This window comes from Stenella coeruleoalba (genome assembly GCF_951394435.1).
Source record: "Stenella coeruleoalba genome assembly, chromosome: 15".
Taxonomy (NCBI): Eukaryota; Metazoa; Chordata; class Mammalia; order Artiodactyla; family Delphinidae; genus Stenella; species Stenella coeruleoalba.
Window position 1 is genome coordinate 15357053 of NC_137161.1, and position 16180 is coordinate 15373232.

Below are 16180 nucleotides of genomic sequence, written 5' to 3' on the forward strand. Positions count from 1 at the left end.
ACTATGGGGCAGGTACTTGATCTCCACTGTATAGATAAGAAAACTAAAGTAACAGAGAGGTTATGTTGCTTGCCCAAGGTCATAGAGCTGGCAAACAGGGAGCTATGATTCAAACCCCAGGACAGGCTCCAGAATCCAAGCTCCTAACTATTAAGCACACTGCCTGCCAAACCCCACCCATCCTTCAAGGCCCAAGCACACAGGTTACCTCCTCCAGGAAAGCAGTCCTGGTATCTTTAGTCCAAAGTGGCCTCTTTCCACGCTGAGCTACAACAGCACCTACCATTGATCCCAGTTCTCTGTCAGAACTGGGTATCTTTAATGGAACTCCTGCTTTGGGATCAAAAAGACTTAGGTTCTAATCCTGGCTTCGCTGTTTACCAGCTAAGTGGCTCTAAATGAGTTAACTCTCTAAATCTTCATTTTCTCACCTATAAAAGTAAATTAATACCCCTCTCTCACAGGGTGTATGTGATGATTAAATGGCACAACATGCAAAGTATCTAGCACACAGTAGGTGCTCAATAAATGTCAGTTCCTGTTCTCTAATCCCATAGAGCCCTGTATTTTCTTATTATCTTGTTCAATGATTTAACTTTATCCTCTATGTCTTTTCTAAGCAGTTACATTCAAAGGGAATATTTTATACCTCTTTACCATCTCCATGTAGGTGGGTTAAGCAGTTACATTCAAAGGGAATATTTTATACCTCTTTACCATCTCCATGTAGGTGGGTTAACAGCATCTTTTGGTCAGCCTGTGAATGAAACAGGAAGAGGCAGCACCCCAGGGTGATTCATACCTGTAGGAGTTGAGTGGCCGTGGCTCTCTGCTCAGGGCTCTTTATGAGACACTGCTTCACAAAATCCATGAAGCTATCTGACCACAATTCTGGCTTTCGGAATGTGGGAGGTGGGTTGGTAGGAATCATGAAGATTGCCTAGTTTAAAAAAAAAAAAAATTGGCAAAATAAAAGTGATGCTCCAATAAAAATATGACTGGAAATACATTTGGAGTTTGATAAAATATTTTTCTCTTCTCCACTAAAGCACATCCAAATTACAACAAAAATCCAGGTATCTCAAAGTAGATCACTATAACAAATATAATAATAGTGAAAATGTTTGAAATATTGTGAGAATTACCAAAATGTGACACAGAGACACAAAGTGAGCAAATGCTGTTGGAAAAATGGCGCTGATAGGGACTTCCCTGGTGGTCCGGTGGTTAAGGATCCGCCTTCCAATGCAGGGGACGTGGATTCGGTCCCTCGTCAGGGAATTAAGATCCCACATGCTGTGGGGCAACTAAGCCCACACGCCGCAACTACTGAGCCCGTATGCTCTAGGGCTGCGTGTCACAACTAGAGAGAAGCCCGCACGCTGCAACAAAGGGCTCACATGCCGCAACTAAGACCCAACTCAGCCAAACAAATTAATTAATTTTTAAAAACAGTCTTTAAAAAAAAAGAAAAAGAAAAATGGCACTGATAGACTTTCTTAAAACAGGGTTGCCACAAACCTTCAATTTGTCAAAAACTCAATACAGTGAAGCACAATTAAATGAGGTATGTCTGTATTATTTATTGAGTTTCCAATAAAAGAGGTACAGTTTTTTAAAAACATAAAACTCTTGGGGCTTCCCTGGCGGCGCAGTGGTTGAGAGTTTGCCTGCCAATGCAGGGGACACGGGTTCGAGCCCTGGTCTGGGAGGATCCCACATACCACAGAGCAACTAAGCCCATGCGCCACAACTACTGAGCCTGCGCTCTAGGGGCCTGTGCTCCGCAACAAGAGAGGCCACGATAGTGAGAGGCCCGCACACCGCGATGAAGAGTGGCTCCCGCTCGCCGCAATTAGAGAAAGCCCTCGCACAGAAACGAAGACCCAACACAGCCAAAAATAAATAAATTAATTAATTAAAAACAAACAAAAACCCATAAAACTCTTTGCAATAATCAGCTTAAATTATATTCTTTAAATCTAAAAATATAACGAGTAAATCTTCCCACCCTTCTCCACTTCTGCCCCCCCAAAAAGACAGGAGCTTATCTTTGGGCACATGAATACTTTTTTAAAAACTGGGGGCTTCCCTGGTAGTGCCGTGGTTAAGAATCCACCTGCCAATGCAGGGGACACGGGTTCGAGCCCTGGTCCAGGAAGAGCCCACATGCCATGGAGCAACTAAGCCCACGTGCCACAACTACTGAGCCTGTGCTCTACAGCCCGCGAGCCACAACTAATGAGCACACGTGCCACAACTACTGAAGCCCACGTGCCTAGAGCCTGTGCTCCACAACAAGAGAAGCCACTGCAATGAGAAGCCCGCGCACCACAACAAAGAGTAGCCCCCACTCGCTGCAACTAGAGAAAGCCCGTGCGCAGCAACAAAGACCCAACGCAGCCAAAAATAAATAAATAAATAAAATAAATTTTAATAAATAAATAACTGTTAAGTCTATTAATAGAAGGACTATTTAATCAGAAGAGAGGAGGGGCTGAGTTGGACGGTATGGAGAAAACTACGGAGCCGCTGAAGAAGGTAGGGTCAAAGTATTGTAACAGTGCTATCATGAGGGGTTCTAGGGGTGGGGAAAGCCTGGAAACTGCTTAGCGTAGCTACACTGAAGGAGTTTCAGTGGAGACTGAACCTACGGGCCCTTCATACTGTACAAGTGGATGGAAGTTGGAGAGTACAGAGCCTCCAGAACTTACACATGTAAATACCTATAAGGGCCAGGCAGGAAAAAGACAACAAATGAATCAGACTGGGTGTCAGGGACATAAGTTTAAAAAAATAGTCCACTTTCCTCTTAATACTACTATAAAAAACATTAGAGAAAACACTGCAGTAAGTGATACTTGGTGAATAGGGAATCGTGGAGACTGATAAAGTGGAAAGACCATGCCCCGTATAAAGGAGAGGACTGCTGCTCAGCTCCAGTTAGTGTTGTTATGTTAAACTGTGAGCACCTGAACTATTAAAAACATATACACTGCACAAGTCAACCACGCATTTCCTGGCCCACGTCCTACCAGAGGGCTACTAATACACAACCTCTAGAATGGAGAGGGGTGGATTACACTTGACTTCATTAGTGACTACAACTAGTGGAATTGTATCATCACCTGGAGTCTAGACTGACACTTATCAATTATTTACAATTAATTCATTTATTGTTTGGTACCCAACCAAGTAAGTCATTTAACTAAGTTTCTAATGATCACCGGTAACTAACCACCCCACTGGTTTTCTGTCCATTTCCTTACCCTCATAGGATGGATATCGGCATATGGGGGCTTTCCTTCAGCCATTTCTATGGCTGTTATTCCCAACGACCAGATGTCTGCCACACAGTTGTACCCAATTTCCTGAATCACTTCTGGAGCCATCCAAAATGGTGTTCCTATCACTGTATTTCGCTTGGCCATGGTATCCTAAAATAGAAAGGAGAGAGATCAACACTAAGCAATAAAACTGTTGAGAAAAAGAGTCCCTTCCAGCAATAAGAAATGTCTTAGACTTGAAATACATACACAAACCATACTCAAGCATGATTGATCAAGTCACAAAAGAAATTCAAATGACATAGAAACATAAAAGATTCTCAATCAATTATTAAAACACAAAAAATAATCAGTCGAGCTTCCCTGGTGGTGCAGTGGTTGAGAATCTGCCTGCTAATGCAGGGGACACAGGTTTGAGCCCTGGTCTGGGAAGATCCCACATGCCGCAGAGCAACTAGGCCCGTGAGCCACAACTACTGAGCCTGCGTGTCTGGAGCCTGTGCTCCGCAACAAGAGAGGCCGCGATAGTGAGAGGCCCGCACGCCGCGATGAAGAGTGGCCCCTACTTGCCACAACTAGAGAAAGCCCTTGCACAGAAACGAAGACCCAACACAGCCAAAAATTAATTAATTAATTAAAAAAATAATAATCAATCAATTAATGAAACACTAAAATGAGATTGATTACTATTAACTATTGCTGATAATAGCATAGATTAAAATACAGGCACTAAAATACAATGTTATAGGAGCATAAACTGATACAATGTTTTAGTATGCAACTTGGCAATATTTATTAACTTTATATGTCCATATCCTTTGATTCAAATCTATTTCTAGAAATGTATCCTATATGTAAGATACATGCACAAGTACTGTAGAAATATTTGTAATAGAAGGGGGAGAAAAAAGAAAAGGAAACAACACAACTTACTTCCAACTAAAGGAAGTAAGTTAAATATAATACATATCCATACAATGGAAAAAAAGGACCCAGATACACTTTTCTGACATGGAAAAAATGTACAAGACACATTGTGAAGCAAAAAACTTATGTTCAAAATTATATATAATACAGCCTTGTCTTTGTAAAAGAAAAACAATGATCAAAACAACAATAAAACAACAACCAATAATAATAAACATTGCTGTTATATGGATAGAAAAAAAAATCTCCAAGTAATATACACCAAACTATTAACAAGAGTCATATCTAGGAGACAGAATTACAAAAGACTTTTACTTTCCATCCCGTATACTTTTGTAACACTCAGCTGGATTATGTGAGTGTATATTACATGTGCAATCAGGAAATTTTAAAAAGAGAAAATTTAAAAAAGAGAAAATATGTGTGTACATATAGTACAAATATGATTTTCTTTTTTATAATATATATATATTTTATATAATATTATACTGTATATATATATAGTCTTACTTTGGGGCTTAAATAATATATGAATATAGTACACATGGGCAAATAACTACTTGCATACTTTCCCAGAATAGCATGGCCCTAATGAAAGAGAACCTTTCTAGAATTCCTGTGTTTTAGGAAGAGAAGGATTTTAAACAGAACTAAATAGACAACAGGACTTCCCATCATCATCACCCATGTTCCTTCTAAAATGTCTATCACTTAAGTTAGGTCATGCCAGTCAGGAGCAAACAACAGGTAATATTTTTAAATTGATCTCACTTTGTCAGTCCTATGTAAAAATTTAACAGAGGAACTAACTTACTGCTTAAGTCATTTCCTTTGCTCTGAAACTTCAAATTTGCACCATTCAAGTGGTGACAGTCAATGTTGTTGTCAAGGTTTATTTCCAGTTAGAAATGGATATCTGGATAACTAAACGTTTTTTGAACATTAAGAGTAATAAGTAGATACTAACCTAACTAGATCTGTATTACAAAGTTATATTAGTATAGCAGCATAGCAATGGAAAATATTAAGTCCAGAAACAGATTATGGTATAGAAACACACACACACCCCTATATGTATATAAATGTATAATTTGAAGATATGATTAAAACGTCATTTTTAAATCAGCAAGCAAAGGATAGATTATGGGGGGAAAAAAGCACTGGGCAACTGTCTATTCATTTGTAAGATTCTACACTTAAATTCCTACCTTATGCTTTCACCAAAGTAAGTTCAAATAGGATGAAAATTTAAATACAAAGAACAAAATCCAAAAAGTACTAAAGGAAAGTATAGATGAATAGCTATACAATGTTGAAGCAGAAAAGGACTTTTAAAGCATAACATCATGAAGATGGCAATATTTTCCAAATTGATTTACGATTCAACACAACCTCAACACAATTCAATTCAATCCCAACCAAAATCTCAATGACGTCCCACTGTTTGTGCTTTTACTCTCATATCCAAAAAATCACTGCCAAGACCAATGCCGAGGAGCATTTTCCTTATGCTTTCTTCTAGGAGTTTTTGGGTTTCAGGCCTCATATTTCGGGTTTTTAATCCATTTTGAGTTAATTTTTGTGAGTGGTGTAAGAAAGGGGTCCAGTTTCATTCTTTTGCATATGAATATCTAGTTTTCCCAAGATCATTTATTGGAGAGACCGTCTTTTCCCACTGAGCATTCTTGGCTCCGTTGTCAAATATTAGTTGACCGTATAAACATGAGTTTATTTCTGGGCTCTCGATTCTCTTTCATTGGTCTATGTGTCTATTTTTATTCCAATACCATACTGTTTTGATTACTTTAGCTTTGTAATAGAGTTTGCAATCAAAAAGTGTGAAACCTCCAGCTTTGTTCTCCTTTCTCAGGACTGCTTTGGCTATTTGGGGCCTTTTGTGGTTCCATATGAATTTTAAATTGTTATTTTCTATTTCTGTGGAAAAAGTCTCAGTTACTAAATGCAATTGATATTTTAAATTGTAGTATCTTTTACACAGCACCAGGAGATTTTTTTTTCAATTTGGTTTCCTTATTAAGATTGTAATTTAGATAATACTGTTTAGTACTGTTTACTTATGTACTAACAACAAAATCTTTGGAAGGGCCCACAAATCACAGTATAGAATAAGTTCCTGAGTTTTTTTTAAATATCAAAGCAATTTTTGTGCTGTTGCAATACCTATGAAAGTCCCTAACATGTTCCAGGCAGATTTAAAATTTTTAAAAATAAAACCTGTATATAGTACCAGCTATAAACAAATGAACTATATATGTATATATTTTTCTACTACCCAAGAAAAATGACAGATAACATTGTTGCAAATTTTAGTATATATCTGTCCAGAACTCCTTCTATTTTTCTACACATATTTTACATATATTATCTGATTTTAATATATTATCTAAAATCAGATAATTTTAGACTTCCTGTTTTAAAGCAAGGTTTATTTCATTGCCATGCACTACTGAGGTAGGAGGAAAATCAAGAGTCTGTATTTTGGAACCAAATGAGGAGAGTGTTTTCAGTAAAGCCAACTGCTACCTGGAGGCTGAATGAGATGACATTCTGTCTTATTCAAGGAAAGCCATTTAGATTTAATTCTTCTTCCTTTTATAAATATGATGATGTAGCCCAGTAGAATTTAAACTTCTACTCCATTATTTCCTGTTTTTGTTTTTATCTTTATCAAAGCTAAACAAAGTTAAACTACGGACCTGAAGTCCAGGAAAGGATCTAAAATAACCTACCAGCTCCTTTGTAACCTACTGGTACATTTTAAAATTTTTTACAATTCAATTACATCAAATATTATATTTTTAAATAAATAAATAAAAGGAACTGCTTCTCAAGAAAAACCTGGAAGTTACCTACACAAGTAACATTTTTACTTACTGTAAGCTGACCTGCTACCCCAAAATCTGCAAGTTTGGCATGACCTTCTGTATTTAGCAAAATATTTCCTGCCTTGATATCTCGGTGTATTTTTCTCATAAAATGAAGGTATTCCAGTCCCTTAAGTGTTGACTGTAATATTGTAGCTATTTCATCTTCTGTTAACTGAAAAAAGAATGAGAAGTTAAAATGCTATTAGTTTACATCAGCACATTTGAAAAAGGAAAAAAATAAATAAGACCCAAACTCCTTTCCTAGAATATACAATCTTATTCAACGTGTGAACAGCATTTGATAGCTTATAATACCATCGCTATGCTGACCACTCCCAAAGTTTTATTTCCAGCCCAAATCTCTCCCCAAATATCAGATTCATATATTTGCCCACACTACACCTCCAAATGAATACCTAACAAGCATCACAAGCATAACATGTCAAAATCAAATTCTTTATTTTTACCACCACCCTATCCCTTTCTTTACCACCCACTCACCTACTCTACTCTTCCCATGGTCATCTCTCTCTCAGTAAAAGGCAATTTCATTCTTCCAGTTGCTCTGGCCAAAAACCTTGAGGTCATCCTTGGCTCTTCTCTATCTTCAAAATATATGCAACTATATCCTCTGTAATCACCCAGATCCAAGCCACCATAATGCCCTGCCAGAACTATTCTAATAATCTCCTAACTGGTCTCGTTGCTTCTGCCCTTGACCCTTTACATTGTATTTTCCACACAGCAGCCATGATGAACCGTTTAAAATAAGCCATATCTGCTCAAAATCGTCCAGTGCCTTTCTAAGTCACTCAGAATTAAAGCCAGTCCTCACCAAGGTCTTACCTTATCTGGCTCCCAGCTACCTTCATCTTCTATCACCTTCTACCTTGCTCATCCTGTTTCAGCCACATAGGCTACCCTGCTATTCCTTGAACACTCTAAATACACTACCACTTCTGGGCCTTTTTATCTGTTCTCTCTGCCTTCAGTGCCCTTCAACTAGATTTCTGGATGAGTTGGTCCCTTACTTCACTGTCTCTGCCCAAATGTCACCTCATCAGAAAATCAGAGAGGCCTTTGCTAGCTCTGTCCATTCCTAGACCGTTCTCTATCCCCTTATCCTACTTATTGGTCGTTGCAGCATTATCACCACCTGACATACTATACATTATCTGTATACCTATTTATGTGACATCTTTCCTCCCTATTAGAAACATAAGCTCCATTTTAAAATGTCTTTGATTTGCTTACTATTGAATCCCTAGCACCAAGAAAGCCACCTAGCACACCGTAGGTCCTGAAAAAATATTTGCTGAATGATGATGAGTAAACGTAAGCAAGAATGCGGGAGACTAACAGAATATCTGATCAGTGCAATGCTGACTTTGTGCTGATCCAACCCCAGTCCTAAACAAACTCAATCAACAGACTCTCAATCAGTCCCCTTCTGATGAACAACTCATATTTAGAAGGGAATATGCTGTGGTGCAAAAAGTATGCAATTTGGGATTAGAAAGACCTAGTTTTTACTCTTGGCTCTACTTTCTAGTTGTGTGACTTCAGCAAGTTATCTAATGTCTCTTAGTCTCAGTTGCTCCACCTATAAAACAGGCGAATCACCTTTCTTCAAGATCGTCATGAAAATCAAATGATATAGTAAGGCATGTAAGAAACCATGTTGTTTATTAACTATTACAGAATCAATCAGACAATCACCAAATATTTAATAAGCATCTATTATGAGCCAGGCACTATGCTAATAATATTAAAAATAACTAAAAAATATTAAGCATTTCATCTATGCTACGCACTACTTTTATAATCTCACTTAATCCTTATAAAAATCGAATGAGGGGCTTCCCCGGTGGTGCAGTGGTTGAGAATCCGCCTGCCAATGCAGGGGACACGGGTTCGATCCCTGGTCCGGGAAGATCCCACATGCCGCGGAGCAACTAAGCTCGTATGCCACAACTACTGAGCCTGTGCTCTACAGCCCGTGAGCCACAACTACTGAGCCCGTGTGCTGCAACTACTGAAGCCCACGCACCTAGAGTCCGTGCTCCACAATGAGAGAAGCCACTGCAATGAGAAGCCTGTGCACCGCAACGAAGAGTAGCCCCCGCTCGCCGCAACTAGAGAAAGCCCACGTGCAGCAATGAAGACCCAACACAGCCAAAAATAAATAAATAAATACAAATTAAAAAAAAAAATCGAATGAGGTAGGTACTATTATTATCATCACCGTTTCACAGATAAGGAAGGTGAAGCACAGACAAGTAATTTGTGCCAAAGGTCACAGAGCTCATAAATGACAGAGGTTTCATTACAATCCAAGCAAACACTATTGGCACAGTGGCAAGCAAGAGTTTGGGGTACTTTCTGTGGCCAAAGAACAAAGTTCATGACTTACTAACTCTTTATTCTAACCAACTGAGTTAATCAGTTGAGGTAGCACTGCCCAACAGAAATATAACGTGAGTCGTATACCAAGGCATATATGTGGAACCTAGAAAAATGGTACAGATAAACCAGTCTGCAGGGCAGAAATAGATACTCAGATGTAGAGAACAAACGTATGGACACCAAGGGGGGAAAGTGGTGGTGGTGTGATGAATGGGGAGATTGGGATTGACATGTACACACTAATATGTATAAAATAGATAACTAATAAGAACCTGCTGTATAAAAAATAAATTAAATTAAATTAAAAAAACAAAAACACCCAACCTAACTTTTTGGCCAACCCAGTAGGACCTTGTTGTTTACAGAAGTTATCTTTTATATCAGATGGCTCACTCACTTGCTTAGAACCCAGCAACTGTTTCCTATTGTACATGGAAAAAAAATCAAACTCATTATCACCGCCAATAATACCCAACATAATCTAGCCCTGCCCCCCGGCCTCACCTCACCTCCCACAGCTTCCCCCTTACCTATTCCTCTCTAGTCATGTAGTGGCCTTCTCTCCAGCACTCAAACGTGCCAAATTCATTCTACCTAGAATGTTCTTTTAGAATTCATGGCTCCTTCTTGTCATTCACGTTTTACTTCAAATGTCGCCTCCCTGAGTGACAATTAAACGTTTCTCAACCATCTCCTCGCAAGTAGCCCACCAAGCACCCACTATCACTTTATTGTCACTCCCTGTCTTCACAGCAGTTCTCTCTATCTGGTATTTATTCTCTGGTTACCACTAATTTGCTTTTTGTTGCCTTACTAGAAAATGCACTACCACGAGAGCACGGTCCTTGTCTTATTTACTACTGGATCCCGAAGGCCTAGACCAGTGTTCTAGAAATACTTACTGAACGAATAAACAAAGAGTTTAAGCAACTGAACCCAAACTAGAACCCATGGCTCCTAGCTTTTCTCTCAGCAATCACAGTAACAGCAAATCATCTTTCACAGAGAGTTTTCTCTGATTAGGAAGCTAATCTGTGAACACGCTGGGTAGAAGGAGAAAACCCAACCAAATTTAAACACTCAGAACTCATTGCTTAACCAAGATTTGATTGTCATTTTTGTCCCCAGTTAGAAATAAGCAAAGCACTTCACTGGACTGGGTTGGTTGGTATCAAAATTGCCACATTTAAGCGACATCAAAAAGCAGAGGCGGGGGCTTCCCTGGTGGCACAGTGGTTGAGAGTCCGCCTGCCGATGTAGGGGACACGGGTTTGTGCCCCGGTCCGGGAAGATCCCACATGCCGCGGAGCGGCTGGGCCCGTGAGCCATGGCCGCTGAGCCTGCGCTCCGCAACGGGAGAGGCCACAACAGTGAGAGGCCCGCGTACCGCAAAACAAAAACAAAAACAAAAACAAACAAAAAAAAAAGCAGAGGGGGAAAGAACCATGGAAAGGGGGAAATACCTACTATTCCAGAAGGTGAACTTACCGTTTTATTTCGTAATCGAATGATATCAGACACAGAACCAGCCCCACAGTACTCCATCACAATCCACAAGTCTGTGTTCTTAAAGTAACTGCCATAGTATTTGACTACGTGAGGGCTAGAGAGAGACAATGAGTTAGTGGAGCAGCCTTCAAACATCACTATGAATTCATGATGTTAAATACATGAAAATTAATTTCTCAGCTCAAGAGGTCAATTATTCATATTTAAGGTTAAAACACGCACCTTCTTGATGAGAATGTAAAACAGTACAGATTTCTGGAGGGCAATAATAGTGCAAAAATTGTGTGGGTCTCAACCCAGCAGTTGTAAGTCTGCAATTCATCCTAAGAAAATTACAGATGTTCAAAAAGAAATAGGTAACATCACAGTACTGGCTATAAAAGTGAAAATTCAGATACCATCTAAATGTCTGACATTAGGGAGTTTCTCTAAGAAATAATGATATATCCGTTTAATGCAACAACCATGAATCCATGGAAAACGTTATAGAAGAATACTTGATAATACGAGACGACACTCTGTTTACCAAAAAACAAACAAACAAAAACGCAGGTTACATAATAGCAAGCACGGTGAAACTCCAAAAAGAGATATGGAAGGATATGTATACCAAGTAGTATTTAACAACAATTCTCTCTCCAAAGAGAAAAGTGGTTTCCTTTCTTTTTTTATTTGCATTTTTCCAAGAAGTCACATATACTTTGTAACAAGGAAAAAAATAAAATCATACTACAATCTATTGTAAAGGAAAAATATTCAGAATCAGACTTGAAAGTTTGGGTCTTGAAGACAGATTTCAGAAAAATGTCAAAATCCCTTTAAAATGAAATAATCTGTCCTCTGAAGCTACCAGCTTTAGCTAGATCATTATCAGGGCTAAATAATATTGCATAACATAGTAACGGAAGATGCTAAAACCAACTCAGCTGCATTAACTCTCAAAATTTCAAACGCCCCTTCATCCTTGGGAAACATGCCAATGACAAGGACAGCAGGGAAAAAAATATACACATACACAAAATGAATATTAATGAAGAAATGGATGAATAAACCTCTTAAGATACAGATCACTACACCTGCTCTCCCTTCCCTGAATTTCTATAGTAGTTAATGCCTCTACAAGGCAATTACTGTCAGGTACACTGCTGGAGTATGTCCTATACAATCTTGTATTGTCGACTAGATTCTCCTGTTCATCTATAAGCCTGTCCTGTCCAATTAAAGTCTATAAACTCTAAGAGGGTCAGCACTCTGCCCTGTATCTCTTTGTATTTCTTAGCACAGAGTAGGCTCTTTGAAATCCCTCATCTTTAATTAGACACATTTGCACACCCTGTTTGGAACACAGCTCTTACACAATCTATCAAAAGTGGCAAAGTTCCAATTTGCCCACTGGAAAGAGCTCCTGTAATATATCTTATGCAAGAGGCAAAGAAAAACTGCTACCTTACTCTGGTCCCTCCAATCAAGAAATAGGAGGGTTTTAGCCAGTACAAAGTAACCACAAAAGTATAAAGAAAAAAAGAAAGGGAGGGAGGGAGAAGAGAAGTGATTGCATTCACAAGTCTACAAGACTTAAGGGCTCCTGGGCAAAATGCCTAGCAGGTAGCCCCACCTGCCTTAAGGTACAAGCTTTACAAACAGGAGGTACTGAGTTGATCTGCGGACCAAAAGAGCTTCGGAAAGATGAAGGCAGCCTCGAGCTGCAAGACTTTCTCATTCTCCTTTCAACTCCCTAGAGCTGCCACTGCCCTTCAGTTTGTGTTTCTCGCCAATCGAAACTGAGGAAGCCTGCTCCACCACAGTGACCTCCCATGTTGTCATGGAGCTTCAGGGCAAACCATGTGCTTTTCTGCGGTCACCTGCTGGCCCAACTTCCTGCTTGCAGCATTTGACAAATCTTAGTTCCTCAAAAATAAAATACTTAACTACTCTCAGCTGGAACCATTTCTTAAAATTGTGAAGGAAGGAACAGAACAGTAATACATAAATAAGTATTCTCTTTTTATAGGTCCATTTGCTATTCTAAGGTTTCTGGAGCGAAAACCATTTGAATTCTCTCTTCTTAGCTGTCTCTGTAGAAATGTTTTCTCAATAGGAAGTAAGAGAGATCATTATCAAAAAAAAAAAAAGGCTAGCCACCACCACCTTCTGCCTCTTTGCCTCTTCTTCCTAGTTTTGAAAAGGGCTAAACTGAAACAAAACAAAACAATGCAAAAACAGAAACTCTGAAAGTTTAGCTGCTGAAACACAGAAACTTTTTCATCATTTTTTTTTCTGAAAAGAACATTCGTAGTGATTCCACTAAACTCTTCCGTTTGCAAAATATCTAAGTAAATGCAATTCTAGGCGTCAAACTCTAAATATAATCACAGTATATTCGAAACCATGTTATCTCCAAAATAACACCAGATGCCTTTACCTGTCACATTGCTGCATTATAGAGATTTCTTTGATTATCTCCTGCAGGTCTGACTCCACAGGAACTTGCTTAATAGCAACAATCTGACCTGTCTCTTTATGAATAGCTTTGTACACGCTGCCATAGGACCTATAATTGGGGGAAGGAGAACATTTACAAAGTCAAAGCAAGCCAAGAGATAAAAAGTGGTAAAACACAAGCAACTCCCCATTCTGATTTATATCCCTACATGCCCAAGACATATATACTTAGCTACACCTGCAAAATTGAGACAGCTAAAGTACTTCAGGGAAAAACTGTCCTTAAGAGAACTTACCACAAAATGGCATCTTAGAAACTTCACATTTAAATTTTACTGAATGTATTAGTAGGAAATAACAGTGATAGAGTAGCTACCATGTCTGATGTCTGCTAGAAATTGCATCATCTGAGGTTCATCCTTACAAAAAAGGGGGTCATGAAGGGGTCATCATCCCTATTTTACAGGCAAATGTGAAAAGGCTCAGAGAGGTTACGTGACTTGCCCAAGGTCACATAAGTGATAAATAGGTGGTCATTCCAGGATATGAATCCAGGTCTGTCAGAATACAAAGCCTAGATTCTTTCCACATCTGTACTGGGGTACAAAAATGGGGGTCTTGGTTTTCTTGCGCTCATTCTAGTACCATGAGGTCTTTTAGTCCTTTCTCCTCCTATTTGCAATAATACTTAAAACATTAAGGAAACTAAAAATGTAAGCCTCTTAAATGCTAGTATCAGGTGAACAGAGCACATACAAATTCTTTTTGCCTTTTGCTCTATCTTCCCTTACTAGTTTATTATCAAGATAAATAAAAGGTTATGTAGCTATTCAATTTGGGGGCTAAAAGAACAGTAGATTTAGAATCTAAAGACCCAGGATTGGAGTCCTACCTCCACTAGATATCAGCTCTCATTTACAGACATATTATTAACCTTGTGCCTCAATTTTCTCATCTATAAAATGACAATACTACTACGAGACAATTGTGATGGTTAAATGAGATATCATCTTGCATAGATTACATTTTCACTGCAATTCTGGATGGCTGTCAGGGAAATAATGAGTAAATTGTCTTTCATATTTCCCAAACACACCTGTTTCTTCATACTGTCTTCGTGAAAAAAAAGATCATAACAGTGCCACCTAATACATCAAAGTAGCTGAGTGCTCTAGCTAACAAAATGACGTTCAAGGATTGTTTCAATGTGAAAGTCACAGAAAACTTTTTAAAAAAATCTATGTAGAGCACACACAAAAAATTTCCATTCCATCAGAATCCCTTATATTGGCAAAGCTAGTATAATGATACTTAAGTGTTACCTAAAACATTTTTTTTTGCCAGGGAAAGGCAACTGCTGACCATGTGTGGAAGATCCAACCACTGACCCTTCTTCCTTGATACGATAACGCCCTGACTTGTGAGGGTGGCAAATGCTTGGTCCCTGGGGCTAAAGCATGGTGGTACAAGACAGTTGCAGGATTTCTATCCCCTTTGGCCAGTGACTGAACTAGTAGTAAGCATATGACCTAGTTCCAGCCAATGAAATTTAAGGGGAATTCTTCTGAAGGGTCTCTAGGAAAAACTTTCCTCCCTGGTAAGAGAGAAGCAAACAAGGTGGCCCATTTTCACCTGCCACTTCCTTTCCTGCTTTGGTTACTGTCATGTGAGGCATGATGCTTGAAACTAACATGGCCATCTTGAGACTATGAGAATTACACAAATGCTAAACCATTATCAAGCCAGTTAGCCATTCTGGAATCTTTCACCCCGATTTTTTGCTACTTAGTTATTAAATGCTCTTATTGGTTAGCCACTGTTAGTTGGGTATTCTGTAACTTCATCCAAAGTTATTCTTGATACCCTAGGTCCCATACATGTGAAAAGGTCTTTATTTCACCCTCATTCTGGAACGAGTTTTTCTGGATATAGAATTCTTTGACAATAGCTTTCCCTCAGCTCGTTTACTGTAGTTTTTCATCTTCTATTGCTGTAAAGAAGTCAGTTGTCATCAGGTTATCATTTTTCATGGGTAATCTCTCTTTCTGTAGCTTTTCAGATTTCTCTTTATCCTTAACATTCTGTAATTTTACTATAACTAGAAGTTGATTTATTTGGCACTCCATAAGCTTCTTCAATCTGAAGGCTTTATTCAAGTCTGGAAAATTCTTAGTATTATCTCTTTATTTCCTCTCTATTACTTCTAATCTCCTTCTAGAGCTCCTATTGGACCTATATTGGACCTCCTCAATCCATGCTGTCTTCCTAGTTTCCAACACTATATTTTTGTCCTGCATTTGGTGATCAGTCTCACTTCTAGCTTTCAATTCACAAATTCTCTCTTCAGCTTGTCTAGTTGACTGTTTATCCAATTTATTGGGCTCTAGAACTTCAATTATTGTAGTTTTCATTGTCAAGATTCCCAACTTTTTCTTTTTCATGGGGTTGTTCATGTTAATAATTTCGTGTTCTCCTTTTAAGGATGTTATTCCCTCCTTTTACCTTTTTGAAAATCGTAAACAAACGTTAAATCCTGTTTCAGATGGCTCCATTATTTCTATTTCCTCGGGTGGGAGTTCTCCCACTTGTTAGGTCTGTTGATTATCTCACGGCACTGGATTTCCTTGTATGGGTTTCCTTTTATTTTGAATGATTCTTCTCTACACAGTGCTCACTGTCATGAGTGTTTCAATGATGTCAGGATGGTTTCATGGTTCCCCT

At 38.7% G+C, this 16180-nt stretch overlaps 1 protein-coding gene across 2 annotated transcripts in view; it reads right to left on the minus strand.

Annotated features, from left to right (window-relative positions):
• Positions 1–16180, minus strand: part of STK4 (serine/threonine kinase 4) — a 92593-nt gene that overhangs the window by 65064 nt on the left and 11349 nt on the right. For both annotated transcript variants that reach the window (XM_079946493.1, XM_079946494.1), the window contains exons 3-7: positions 13440–13568; positions 10997–11111; positions 7110–7274; positions 3270–3437; positions 803–940 (exon numbers count right to left, since the gene is read on the minus strand). In XM_079946493.1, the coding sequence (XP_079802619.1) occupies positions 803–940; positions 3270–3437; positions 7110–7274; positions 10997–11111; positions 13440–13568 (715 nt within the window). The remainder of the gene's footprint in view (positions 1–802; positions 941–3269; positions 3438–7109; positions 7275–10996; positions 11112–13439; positions 13569–16180) is intronic.